Below are 14,156 nucleotides of genomic sequence, written 5' to 3'. Positions count from 1 at the left end.
ATGGAGGGTTATGGTATGAGTGCAGGCAGGTGGGACTAAGGGAAAATAATTGTTCGGCACGGACTTGTAGGGCCGAGATGGCCTGTTTCCGTGCTGTAATTGTTATATGGTTATATGATTAATACAATATTGAGAATATTAAAGTGAGATAGAGGTATTCCCAGCACCTGCAGTTATTACCTTTCACCAGACAAAAACACAAACATACAGTGTGGAGAACCCTCAGCTCTGTTGAGGATTGGGAACCATCGACCTCAATTTGCCACCCTCTCATGTGTTGTTCACTTATCTCATCCGGAGTTATTCAATTACCAGTGGTCACATCATTTACATCAAATGTCCACAAACTTTTGAACCTGTTAATGTGTGTGTCCTGTTGCAATGTGCAGTAAAATGCATCTGATTTCGTTTCTGGATAAGAATTTTTTTTTTTTTAAAGTGTTACTTTGTCCTGGTAGGACAAAAATAAAACTGTAACTGTGCTTTTAATCTTATTCCATTAGCATAACGGCTGGTCAGACGTCAAAAGATCATCAACATGCTCCTTGGAAATGGGCAATCACCACAGTAAGTGCTCTACTCCCCACTTCCATGACCTCCTCCATATACACATCTCTGGCCTCAAGCTTCCTTGTTGTAAATCACCTATAATTCTCCACCAACATTGTGTTTTGCCTTCGAAATCAGAATGTTGAAGTCCATACGTTCATAAATTCATACATTCTAGGAGCAAATTAAGTCATTCCACCCATAAAATCTACTCTGCCGTTCAATCATGGCTGATCTATCTTTCCCACTCAACCCATTCTGCCACCTTCTCCCCATAACCCCTGACACCTGTACTAATCATGATTAGTACGTACTAGTCCATGATGATTAGTAAGAAATAGTAGTGCTAGGAAAGCTTATATTAAATATTGATTCAGCATACAATGCCCTCCATAATGTCTGGCCAAAGACCCATCATTTATTTATTTGCCTCTACTCCACAATTTGAGATTTGTAATTTAAAAAAAATGTGTGGTTAAAGTGCACATTGTCAGATTTTAATAAAGGCTATTTTTATACATTTTGGTTTCACCATGTAGAAATTACAGCATTGTTCATTGATAGTCCCCCCATTTCAGGGAACCACAATGTTTGGGACACAGCAATGTCATGTAAATGAAAATAGTCATGTTTAGTACTTTTTGCATATCCTTTGCATGCAATGACTGCTTTAAATCTGCGATTCATGGACATCACCAGTTGTTGGGTGTCTTCTCTGGTGATGCTCTGCCAGGCCTATATTGCAACCGTCCTTAGCTTATGCTTGTTTTGGCGGCTAGTCCCCTTCAGTTTTCTCTTCAGCATATAAAAGGCATGCTCAATTGGGTTCAGATCGGGTGACTTGGCCACTCAAGAATTGACCATTTTTTAGCTTTGAAAAGCTCCTTTGTTGCTTTAGCAGTATGTTTGGGATCATTGTCTTGCTGTAAAATGAACCACTGCCCAATGAGTTTTGAGGCATTTGTTTGAACTTGAGCAGATAGGATGTGTCTATACACTTCAGAAGTCATTATGCTATGACCATCAGCACTTGTATCATTAATGAAGATAAGTGAGCCAGTACCTTCAGCAGCCATACATGCCCAGGCCATAACACTCCCACCACCTCACAGATGAGGTGGTATGCTTTGGATCTTGGTCAGTTCCTTCTCTCCTCCATACTTTGCTCTTGACATCACTTGGATATAAATTAATCTTCTTCTCATCTGTGCACAAGACCTTTTTCCAGAACTGTGGTTGCTCTTTTAAGTACTTCTTGGCAAACTGTAACCCGGCCATCCTATTTTTCCTGTTCATGAAGTCTTCTGCAGACAGTGGTCATTGAGAAATCCACACCTGACTCCTGAAGAGTGTTTCTGGTCTGTCGGACAGGGGTTTGGGGTTTTTTTTTGAATTCTTCTGTCATCAGCTGTGGAGGTCTTCCTTGGCCCGCCAGTCCCTTTGCGATTAGTAAGCTCACCAGTACTCTCTTTCTTCTTAATGATGTTCCAAACAGTTGATTTTGGTAAGCCTAAGGTTTGGCTGATGTCTCTAACAGTTTTATTCTTGTTTCTCAGTCGCATAATGGCTTCTTTGGCACAACTTTGGTCCTCGCTTTGATAAACAGCAATAAAAGTTTCCAAAGGTGATGGAAAGACTGGAGGAAAGACTAGGTGCTGAGAGCTCTCTTATACCTGCATTAAAGAGTCCATTAAACACACCTGAGTAATTGCAAACACCTGTGAAGCCATGTGTCCCAAACATTATGGTGCCCTGAAATGAAGGGACTATGTATAAACACCGCTGTAACTTCTACATGGTGTAACCAAAATGTATAAAAATACTCTTTAATAAAATCTGACAATATGCACTTTAACCACATGTGATTTTCTTGTATTACAAATTTCAAATTGTGGTGTACGGAGGCAAATAAATAAATTATGGGACTTTGTCCCAAATATTATAGAAGGCACTGCAGTAAGAATCGCTGAATTACAAGTTTTAGTTTAGATTTCCAGCGTGCACAGTATGTTCCTTTAAAAATAGGCATTTGTCCTGGATGTCTAGTTCATTGATCTACCAGATAAACCCATTGATTCATCGAGAACACAGAATCGTAAAACAACGCAGTAAGAAGCCAGCTATTCATCATTAGTACTTTTGTAAAATATTCCAGGTGGACTCCATCCTAATAACCTCTGTAACTCTGCATTTTTTTGTCTGTCACATTCAATTTTCTTCAAGGCTCTCGATGGGCCCATTTCTACCGCGTTTAGGATTTGGTGTTCCAAACCGAACCGCTCATTGCATTTACTTTTATTTTTTTTCCTTGCATCACTTCAGATCCCTGCGCTCATTGCCTAAAACTAAAATGTAGGTAATTACCTTATAAGTGATCTACCTTATATTCAAAACTGATTTTTCATGGTAACTATCAAATCTTCTTTTGCCTGCTTTGCCTTAAAAACCACCCAATCCAATCTTCTCATAATCCTTTCATCTCCAGAATGATTCTATTTAATCATGTATTGTCTTTCTGCTGACTGGACAGCACGCAACAAAAGCTTTTCACTGTACCTCGGTACACATGACAATAAACTAAACTGAAAATCTGTAAGCGCCCTTTATGTGGCGACTATTGCATACCTTGGGAATGCAAACAAAGTATTTCCTGTGACTTGCTGCATGTGACAATATAGTATAAAGTATGCATTCATTCATCCAAATTATGCACTTTGAGAACTCGCTGACATGTTTTTAGCGATAACCAAATTCACTCACCTGGTTCTTCATCAAGTTTAGACTTTGGTGGTTCCCAGGCTGGTCTAGCAGCTTTGGCCTTTTCTTGTCTCTGTCCAAGTTCCTCCTCAAACTTTTTATAAAGATTTCGTAGTTTACTTGTGCCAACTACAGTGGAATCTCCCTGAAAACATTAAAAGCATTTCTGTAAATGTTTCCTTTAATGTAGAGCCCTTAAATGTGAATAATTTTCCTGCATGCAAAAAAAAATAAGCCTTCTGTATTCTGAGTGGTTGAAAAATCATTCATTGGAGGACACTCAAACCATTGTGAATTACCCTGGTATCTGAATAATAAAAATAGAGAGGCATCAGAGAAGATTTTTTTAAATGTGCAAAGTTGATACCAGAAACTGGGCAGCACAGTGGTAGAGTTGCTGCGTTATGGCGCCAGAGACCCGCGTTCAATCCTGACTACGGGTGCTGTCTGTACGGAGTTTGTACGTTCTCTCCGTGAACTTGTGGGTTTTCCCCGGGAGCCTCCCACACTCCAAAGACAAACAGATTTGTAGGTCAATTGCCTTTGGTAAAAATTGTAAATTGTCTCTAGTGTGTAGAATAGTGCTAGTGCACGGGAATCGCTGGTTGGTGCAGACTCAGTGGGCCGAAGAGCCTATTTCCACGCTGTATTCCCCCAAATAACTGATAAATTACATTAATAGAAATTGGACAAACTGGTCTTCTCTATAAAAGAGAAGGCCGACGCCTAAATTTTAAGTATTTGACAAAATAATCAGAGATGAAATGTTTTACATGGTGGTAGGGGGGGTGCTGCAAAACTGGAGATCATAAATGTAACATAATCATTAATAAATCAACTGTTAATTAAGGAGAAACTAATTTACCCAGAGGGTAGCCACCATCTGCAGGACCGATCGTCACAAGGAGTGGCTGAGGAATTAGAATGCATGCATTTGTAAGAGAGTAGAGCAGAATTTTGAGGAAGGAATAGAGGGTCACAGTGATACAATAAGGAAAAGGGTGAGAGGAGATTGTACAGCAAACTATTGACCCCTTGAACATCAGGGCATGTGTTTCCAAACACTTTGGGATCTTATACAATACATCAAGCTCGCCTTACCACCTGATCCATGGGATCACTGGAGTAATAGTTTTCAGAGTGGGTGCATCGTATCCAGGCTGTCTTTGTATTTAGCGTGTCTTCCTCCTCTCGCTCTTCATCCATTTTTTCAACAGACGTGATCTCTTCTGCCTCTTTGCTGCGACTGACTGGAAGGGATTTCTCCTTACTGGAACTGTGCCCAGATCTTCGGTCTCTCTCACCCTCCCAGTGAGGCCGCTTCTTTTCTCGGCTACTTGAGTGGCTTCAACAAAAGGCCAAGAATTTTAATTATGACATTATCATAAAATCTGTGCTGTGTTAAAGTAGGCACTAACACAGCATTTCACATTCATATGTTCATAAGTTCTAGGGGTAGAATTAGGCCATCGGTCCACGGAGCCTACTCCTCCATTAAATGGAATGGTATACATTATTGTCACCCCCCCCCCCCCCCACGGTGGTTCCCCACGCAGGGTCCTTGTTCTCCCACCCCCAGCCAAACGGCAGTTCCCCCACACTCTTATCAACCGCCGACCACGGGACATCCCGCAAGGCTTCACCCGCCGCCAAGGCCCCTTCGCCGTGAGGCACTACCATCGCCGTGAGGCACTACCATCGCCGAGGCTTCACTGCCGCTGCCCCATCGCCGCGAGGCTTCACCGCAGCTGCCGAGGCTCCATCGCCGAGAAATCACCGCCACCGCTTCATCGCCGCTGAGGCCCCATAGCCGCGAGGCTGCACCGCCGCTGCAGGAACTTTAGATGGATGAGAGGAGATCTTATTGAAACATATAAGATTGTTAAGGGTTTGGACACGCTAGAGGCAGGAAACAAGTTCCCGATGTTTGGGGAGTCCAGAACCAGGGGCCACAGTTTAAGAATAAGGGGTAAGCCATTTAGAACGGAGACGAGGAAACACTTTTTCTCACAGAGAGTAGTGAGTCTGTGGAATTCTCTGCCTCAGGTTCTCTGGATGCTTTCAAGAGAGAGCTAGATAGGGCTCTTAAAGATAGCGGAGTCAGGGGATATGGCGAGAAGGCAGGAACAGGGTGCTGATTGGGGATGATCAGCCATGAACACATTGAATGGCGGTGCTGACTCGAAGGGCCGAATGGCCTACTCCTGCTCCTATTGTCTATTGTCGATTGACTTCACCGAGGCCAATTATAGCTGATCGTGGCAATCATCATCTTTCCCTCTCAACCCATTTCCTGCCTTCTCCCAGTAACCCGATTCCCTCACTAACCAAGAATCTGTTAATCACCACCTTAAACATATCCATTGCCTCGGCATTCACAGCCGACCATGGTAATGAGTTTCAAGTGTATGGGGAGAGAAGTTGACAGGAGTAAAGCAAGTTGAATTTGTGAGCCAACGTCAGTGTCTTTTGTCTGGACATCAATATGGAAATATGTGTTTTTCATAGTTTTAAAATGGGTTCTAAGAGTTACTATGTGTAAATATCAATGGCACACACAGTTGTAACATCACACACGTTCGTAGCAGAGAGTGAGCTCCAGGGCAGGGTCTCCTGTGCTGTCAACACCTCCCTGCAAGTGCAGCAGCTGACTGCACCTACACCCCACTATAAAATATATGCTGGGGACTCGGCTCAAAAGACTGTATCCGGGACCACAACAGAACAATGGAGGTGCAGCGGTAAAGTCGCTGCCTTACAGCACCAGAGACCCGGGTTTGATCCAGACAACAGTTGCTTGTCTGTATGGAGTTTGTACGTTCTCCCCGACCTGCATGGGTTTTCTCCGGGATCTCCGGTTTCCTCCCACACACCAAAGACGAACAGGTTTGTAGGTTAATTGGCTTGGTATAATTGTAAATTGGCCCTATTGTGTGTAGGGTAGTGTTAATGTGCGGGGATCGCTGGTTGGCGGAGAATCGGTGGGCTGAAGGACCTGTTACCGCACTGTATAGGGCCTGTCCCACTTGGCCGTCATTTGCGCGCCATTTACGCGACCTCGAAAAATGTGGTTGTCGCGTTGTGACGCACAGGTAGCGTGTGGGTAGCGCGGGACGGGCCCATGGAGAGGCGTGGAGGAGTGTGGAGTTGTGCGCGGCATTGCGTGGCGCTCCTGGATTTTATGCTGCACAAAATCCTCGCGCGCCACATACGTGACGTATCGCGTACGCAGGCTGACGCATTGGGTACACATGCTGACGCATTGGCATCGCACGCTGGCGTCCCAACGTCTTACGTGTATCGCGTGGTGACGCATGGTTACGTTACCGTGCGTAACCATGTGTCGCCGCACGCCACAGGGTATTCTAATGACTTCACGCGCACCAGGCGGCGTGATTTGTGCACGACGTCGCGCGTAACCACGCGTCGACCTATTTTACATATGACGCGTAAATGAGGCGCAAATGACGGCCAAGTGGAACAGGCCCTTATCTCTCAACTAAACTAAACAAACAGTATGGCTCCGAGGCAGGCTGCCAGCAACTTCAGGGCCACAGAAGACTTGTCCCACGACAAGTGGGCAGCACAGTGGCAGAGTAGCTGCCTTACAGCACTTGCAGAACCGGAGACCCGGGTTCGATCCGGACTACGGGTGCTGTTTGTACTGTGTTTGTATGTTCTTCCCGTGACCGGATGAGTTTTCTCCGAGATCTTCGGTTTCTTTCCACACTCCAAAGACTTACAGGTATGTAGGTTAATTGGCTTGGTGCAAGTGTAAATTGTCCCCATTGTGTGTAGGATAGTGTTAATGTGCAGGGATCGCTGGTCGGTGCGGACTCGGTGGGCCGAATGGCCTGTTTCCGCGCTGTATCTCTAAACTAAACTAGACAGGTTAAAATACTTTGATATATATATATATATATATATATACCATTACCAAAAGGACACTTCAAGACATTGAAGAAGATGGCAGGACCATGTGAAATATTTATTAAAGCTCGGGCATGACAGACAGACGAGGAAGTTGGTTGTTCAGCCGTGGCAGCCAAGGGCATGGCTGATGATGGCGATGTGATACAACAACGTCAAAAACATTTCTGAAGAAATGGGGAACAAGAGATATGAAAGTTTCACCTGCGCGTCCTTTTCCTCTCTCTTCTGTGCTGCCTTTCATAGGATGGGGATCTGTAGTTTTCAGGATATTTGTGTCTCTCCCTGAGAAACACATAACACATAAATCACCTCAGAGTAATTAGGGCCCAATATTAGAGGCAATTCATTATTAGCTCTACAAAACCCATCATGATGGGAAACAAAAGAACATTTTCATATGGATTTCCTAATTCCCATTCATATTCCCTTAAATTGCACCTTTACCCAGTTGTCAATAACTTATTGGAATTTCTAGTTGAAAGCCCAAACCCCATCCAACATTAGATCGGGTCCAAGATTATTTACCAATACTCAGCTCGAGTGATGATCACTGAAGTTCAATAAACTTGAACATCCGTCTCCAATCCTCACGTTTAGTTTAGTTTATTGTCACGAGTACCTAGGTACAGTGAAAAGCTTCTGTTGCGTGCTAACCATTCAGCAGAAAGACAATAAATTATTACAATCGAGCCATCCACTGTGCACAGCATCACGATAAAGAGAAAAACATTAATAACTCTGTCACTCTCTCGAAAATTTGTACATTTTTAATCTGAGCACCAAGTGGGTCACTGAAACTAAACACTTGCTTGAGGATACGAAGAACTGCAGGTGCTAGTTTACAAAAAAATACACAAAGTGCTGGAGGTCAAGCAGTATCACTGACACGGATAGGTGACTTTTGGGTCGGGACCCTTCTTCAGACTGATTGGGGGGGGGGGGGGGGAAGCGGGAAGAGAGGTGAGGCAGGACAAAGTGGCAGGTAATAGGTTGATGCAGGTAAGGGGGGGGATTAATAGGCAGACGGTGGTCAAAGGTCAGAGATGATAAGACAGAAGGTGCGTGACAAAATAATTGAATGGTTGCGAAATGTGAAGCCAGAGGAAGGAATCTAGGTGGAAGTGGAAGGGGAGAAATAGGTATGAGTCCAGATGAAGCACCGGGGAGGGAGGTGGAAGGGGAGTAAAGAAGGAAGGGTTATGTGGTTAACACTTGCATGACATAGATATAAGCTATTGCCGGAATTTTCAGCCAAAACAAAGTGCTGGAGAAACTCAGTTGGCCAGGCAGCATCTGTGGATGGAAATGGATAAATGACAATTCAGGTCATGATCTTTCTTCAAACTGATTAGTCCAAAGAAATGTCCTGTCCAAAAATAGCGCCTGTCCACTTCCTTCCACAGATGCTGTCCGACCCATAGAGTTCCTCAAGCCCTTACGCTGTCTGACCCACTGAGTTCTTCCAGCACTTTGTTCTTAGCTTGAAGTATTTATGTACTTTGATCACAATTAGGCTTCATACCCAGCATTGTGTTCTTAAGATAGACACAAAATGCTGGAGTACCTCAGCAGGACAGGCAGCATCTCTGGAGCGAAGGAATGTGTGATGTTTTGAGTTGAGACCCTTCTTCAGACTTAAGGCTGCCTACAGTTTCAAGCCTTCCCATGCCACAAAAGGAGGGGCCCTTGGCCTGCCTGTGAACACACAGAATAGGCTGCAACACAATGCACTGACCTGGTCTAAACCTAATGTCCCAGCCTTCAACTTCACGTGAAAATGCCAGATCGCAGGTGAAGTCAAACTAAAAGCATCTTGGAGGATACATACATTCTGGTAAATAGTTAACAAAAGATTGCCCTACCTCCTTATGTAATACAACAAAATGTAAACAGAGATTAGTCATGGTTAAAACGGGTATCTGGATTTTGGCAGCCTACCACCTGACACTATCTCTCGGCCTTCCTTATGAAATATAACTGAAAGGAATAGGTTTTGAAAAGGGCTTTAAAATACATTTATTAATTTAACTGCTAATTTGCAGGTATAAATTCCATATCCTACTACAAATGTTACAAATGATAAAGTCTGCAATCCTGCTAATAAAAATCCCTTTCAATAACTATATTTATCAAATTTTACTTTTTAAGGCATTTTTCCCCACATTTATACGATCTTGGTTGCATAATACCAAGCTTCGTAAGTTGTAGGAGCAGAATTAAGCCATTCGCCCATCAAATCTACTCCACCATTCAATCATGGCTGATCGATCTTTCCCTCTCAACCCCATTAATACAGCTTAAAACATTCTGTTACCTGATTCAGAAAATAGGTAATTAACTGCATGGGTAAAACAGAAACCTTCCATTGCTTTAGAACCAATTAGGTTCTGGGCTCTGCTGCAATGTAGGAAACACAATAGTCACATTGGGCTCAGGAAGATTTCACAAACAATTTATAGCACTACAATGGTTCCATTATTCAAACCCAAAATGGTTGCTGACCTGCTGTGATCTCGGTCCCTGAGCCGAGGCGGGGATCTCCCTCGCTCGCGGCTGGGCCTGCGGCGACTGCCCTCCCCCCGCCGCCGCTCCGGACTCCTGGTCCTGCGCTCTCCACGAGACGCTGACCTCCGCCTCTCACTGTGGCTGCGGTCGGCATGCCCCCGGCGGTGCAGCTCGTGCTGGCGGTTTCGCTCGGGCGAGTGCCGGCTCTTGGTGGGGTAGGGCTGCTTGTGGTGGAAGTGGTCGAGCGGCTGGGACGGGGAGTTCTGCTGGTAGACAGCGGGGATGGGGCCCTGCTGGTATCCGCTGGGCCCCTGGGCGGGGGGGTAACTGCTGGAAAACTGCTGGAGCGGGTAGTGCTGCGAGTAACCCATCGAGTAGGGAGTCTGATAATTCATCTGCTGGGGTGGGACGAGGGGTGGAGGGGGCTGTGTGGGGACTGACGGCATCATGTGGTGGTGGAACCCTGCTTGCCTATCCAGAGAGCCCGGGACCATGGTTGCAGCATTTGGCAAGGCGGGTGTTTGAGTAAAGCAAGGCAAAGCGGGGTAGCCCTGGCGCACAGGGGGGCTGGGAAACGGTGCCCTGGGGCGTGCCGGGCACTGCTGGATGGCATTCTGGCGGTTGTCCAGCTCGCTGGTCTGAGGAACGTTGGGCGGGTAGGGCATGAAGCCTGGTGGAGCGTAAGCTGTATTGGGAGGGTTTGGAAACCTAGGAGGGAGAGGAGGAGGGGGCGGTGGAGGCAGGGGTGGAGGGGCAACTTGCTGCTCATAGGGGAAAAACGGCGGGGGCTGCTGCAGCTGGGATGCTTGGAAATTTCCAGACTGATAGCTCTGTTGAGGCATTCTGTTTCCAGGGGTTCCCCTTCCTCGAGCCCCCCCAACTTTAGGAATGGTGCTGTTGCCCGTGTGTGCAACTCCACCTCGTCCTGGATGAAACGACATGATTACCTTTAAAAAGAAACATATAATTCATAATAAAAGACATAATTTGCCAAGACAAATCTTGCTTTACTACCACACAGGTAGATAGAATATATTTCTATGTTTATTCCACATAAACTTTAGTTTTAGTTGATTAGAGCTACAGCGCGGAAACAGTCCCTCCGGATCACAGAACACTATCACTAGCACTATCGTACACACACTAGGGACAATTTACAATTTTTACCAAAGCCAATTAATCTACAAACCTGTGCCTTTGAAGCAAGTGAGGAAACCGGAGGACCCGGAGAAAACCCACGCAGTCAGAGAGAATGTACAAACTCCGTAGACAGCACCTGGAGTCAGAATTGATCACCACCGCTGCACCACTGTGCCGCCCACAACCTGTTTAAAGAAGGAACAGACTAAGGCAAAGTAAATCAAAGATTAACAACAATGTCAAGGAACACCCTTGTCAATAGAGTCCCTTTTAGAATATCAAGGAATGTACAGCTCAGAGGGAGATCTTTAGTCCCACTGTCTCAATTCTTTATTCAGACATCTAGATTTATTACCAGATGCATCTGAGCTGTACCATTAAAGAAAACAGTAATTTTTATGCTGCCCTCTGCCAGAGCTACTCACTAGGTTCATCCTTACCCCTTTCTACATCGTCACTGCAATTTATTTCTTCACCATACATATAATAAATTCACTCTTGATGGCTGCCTCCATCCCATTCCCAGGGAGACCACTCCAGATCCCACCCACACGTTTTCACTAATGAATGGGCGGTCACAGTGGCGAAGCGGTAGAGTTGCTGCCTTACAGCAAATGCAGCGACGAAGACACTGGTTCGATCTGACTACGGGTGCTGTCTGTACGGAATTTGTATGTTCTCCCCGTTTTGCTCTGAGATCTTCGGATTCCTCCCACACCCCAAAGACGTACAGGGTTGTAGGTTAATTGGCTTGATGTATGTGTAAATTGTCCCCAGTGTGTGTAGGATGGTGTTAATGTGCGGGGATCACTGGTCGACGCGGACCCGATCGGCCAAAGGGCCTGTTTCCGCACTGTATCTCTAAACTTAAACTAAACCATACTCAAGTTGCAGTTTCTCTTAATATAGGAACTACATTAGTGAACCAGTGACATACAGTAAGCTCCCAACAAACAACTATGTGACATTAACCAGATGATCCATTCTACAAACAGTGGATGTGGAGTAAATATTGGCCACGTATCTAAAGAGAAGATCCTCACTCTTCTTTACAATAGTGCTGTTCAATCTTTCACATCCAACCGAAAAAAAATAGGATGGCACAGTGGTGCAGCTGGAAGAGCTGCTACCTCACAGCATTAGAGGCTCTGGTTCAACCCTGACCTCGAGATACTGTCTGTGTGGAGTTTGCATGTCATCCTTCCTGTGACTGCATGGGTTTTCTCCGGGTGTTCCGGAATTTCTCCTTTAGTTAATTGTCAGAACAGCTGTTTGTTTGGATGTCCAATGGTTTCGAGGCGCCCCCACAATAGTAACTGCCAGCAAGAGCATCAGCTGTTCCAGCAGACACTAGCTGGTGACGTATATTAATCATGAGGATGATGGGGATTGAAGGCTCTGTGGCCAAGTTTGCGGATGATACAAAAATAGGTGGACAAGGGCACGCAGTGTAGAGAAAGCAGGGACTCTGCAGAAGCACTTGGATAGGTTGGAGGAGTGGGCAGAGAAGTGGCAGATGGAATATAGTGTAGCAAAGTGTGGAGTCATGCATTTTGTTAGTAGGAATAAAGGCGTAGACTCTTTTCTAAATGGGGAGGGAATCCAGAAATCGGAGGTGCAATTGAACTTGTGAGTGCTGGTGCAGGATTCCCAAAGAGTTAACCTGCAAGTCAAATTGTTAGTAAAGAAAGCAAACGCAATGCTAGAATTTATTTTGAGAGGCCCTGGACACAAAAACACGGATGTAACGCTGAGGCTCAATAAGGCGCTGGTCAGACCGCATTTTGAATATTGTGATCAATTATGAGCACCATATCTGAGGAAGGATGTGCTGGCTCTGGAGGCTCCAGAAGAGGTTTAGAAGAATTATACCAGGAATGAGTAGGTTAACATATGATGAGTGTTTGACAGCACTGGGCCTGTACTTGCTTGAGTTAGATTGATTTAAATGTACCTTTAGTTGAATGAGACAACTAAAGGACTGAACCTTGCATATCTCTGTATTAAGGACAGATTCACCCTTCAAGTTCCGGGTAGAACAACTTTGAATATTTTGGATGGGGGGCATGCTTCAAAACACTGTTCTCTACCTTATATACGTTCCTTAAATCCTGTAGCTAAGCACCTATCTATCTGATAACCAACACGGAAATATATCAAGATTTCCTTCAAAGAAAATTAAATAGTTATATTACATAATCATGCTATTCTGAGGAAACTCTTCCAAGTTACAGTGGAACCCATGCATGATCAAAACGGGAACAGGAGTGGGACGAGTTTTCATAACATTATGGTGCACATTTTAAAATTGTTTTCTAATTTAAAATATGATCCATCCATGAACGATTGGCAAAAAAAAAACGTTTGTGTTTACTGTTACATTGTTATACACTTCGTGTGTTTAATGTTACATTGTGAGACATACGGTTGTGAAACAACGTGACAGATAATCGGCATCACGTTACACGACCCGGAGGAAAGACCGGTTACATCAAAGAAGGGGGAAGGGGGTGGAGACGAGAAATAAAATGATCATACATTTATCAAGTGTTGTTTACGACCTCCGCCCCAAAACATTTACTTGGCAATGACGTGTATTTCTAAAGAGCAGGAAGTATTTCAATGACGCTAAAACAGGCAATGTTTGCACAGCAAACCACCTTAAAACAGAACTGTTTTCGTAATGTTGTTGATTTTAAATGTGGCCAGAGCACTAAGGATAAGTCGTCTCTTCTAATCGCAGATTTACCCCCTCCACGTTTTCCACCTGAAGTTTCTTTGTGCGTCCTCCTTACCTTGCAGAAAATCCCTGCACACTAAGCTTCACAAATCAATCCATAACACTTGAAACGGGCGTTGAGGCAAACAAATAGCATACAGCTTTGCAAATGTACTCTCGTGAAAACATAGCAACTGTTCCGGAGCTTCAATCACAGGAAACAAATGCCCAACCACCTGAACCTCTCGGAAGTGCCGCCCTCCCTCTGTCCCTATTGGCCACAAGACTGTAATTCAATTCAGAAGACAATGGCATCAGATGTATCCATCTTCCCAGTCAACAGGTTTCCTGACAAAATTGACTGCAAGATCAGCAGCGCGGTTATTTTATAAATGATAAAAGTGAATCTCAAGTGAAAAATATTCATTTGTCGTGACATATGGACGGAAAACAATATATGTGTAATATTTTGGTTTAATTTAGATAAATGTATCAAATAAGATATTCCTCGGCTCTTTAAGTACAAATTTCCCAAATATAACAAAGTCTCGTT

General features: G+C 44.5%; 1 protein-coding gene across 3 annotated transcripts in view; it reads right to left on the bottom strand.

Moving 5' to 3' along the window:
• Window positions 1-13,869, bottom strand: part of drosha (drosha ribonuclease III) — a 149,846-nt gene extending 135,977 nt beyond the window's left edge. Inside the window, exons 1-5 of one of the 3 annotated variants that reach the window (XM_033049054.1) lie at window positions 13,680-13,869; window positions 9,742-10,691; window positions 7,441-7,521; window positions 4,408-4,651; window positions 3,310-3,451 (exon numbers count right to left, since the gene is read on the bottom strand). In XM_033049054.1, the coding sequence (XP_032904945.1) occupies window positions 3,310-3,451; window positions 4,408-4,651; window positions 7,441-7,521; window positions 9,742-10,685 (1,411 nt within the window). In that variant the 5' untranslated portion in view covers window positions 10,686-10,691; window positions 13,680-13,869. Of the gene's footprint in view, window positions 1-3,309; window positions 3,452-4,407; window positions 4,652-7,440; window positions 7,522-9,741; window positions 10,692-10,933; window positions 10,987-13,679 lie in introns of those variants that run through there. The other 2 variants (XM_033049036.1, XM_033049044.1) reach the window with 2 other exon arrangements.
• Window positions 13,870-14,156: the final 287 nt, after the last annotated feature.

Source organism: Amblyraja radiata, chromosome 2 (genome assembly GCF_010909765.2).
Source record: "Amblyraja radiata isolate CabotCenter1 chromosome 2, sAmbRad1.1.pri, whole genome shotgun sequence".
In the NCBI taxonomy this organism is placed as follows: domain Eukaryota; kingdom Metazoa; phylum Chordata; class Chondrichthyes; order Rajiformes; family Rajidae; genus Amblyraja; species Amblyraja radiata.
The sequence above is the reverse complement of the archived record's forward strand: the minus strand, read 5'-3'. Positions and strand labels throughout refer to the sequence as shown.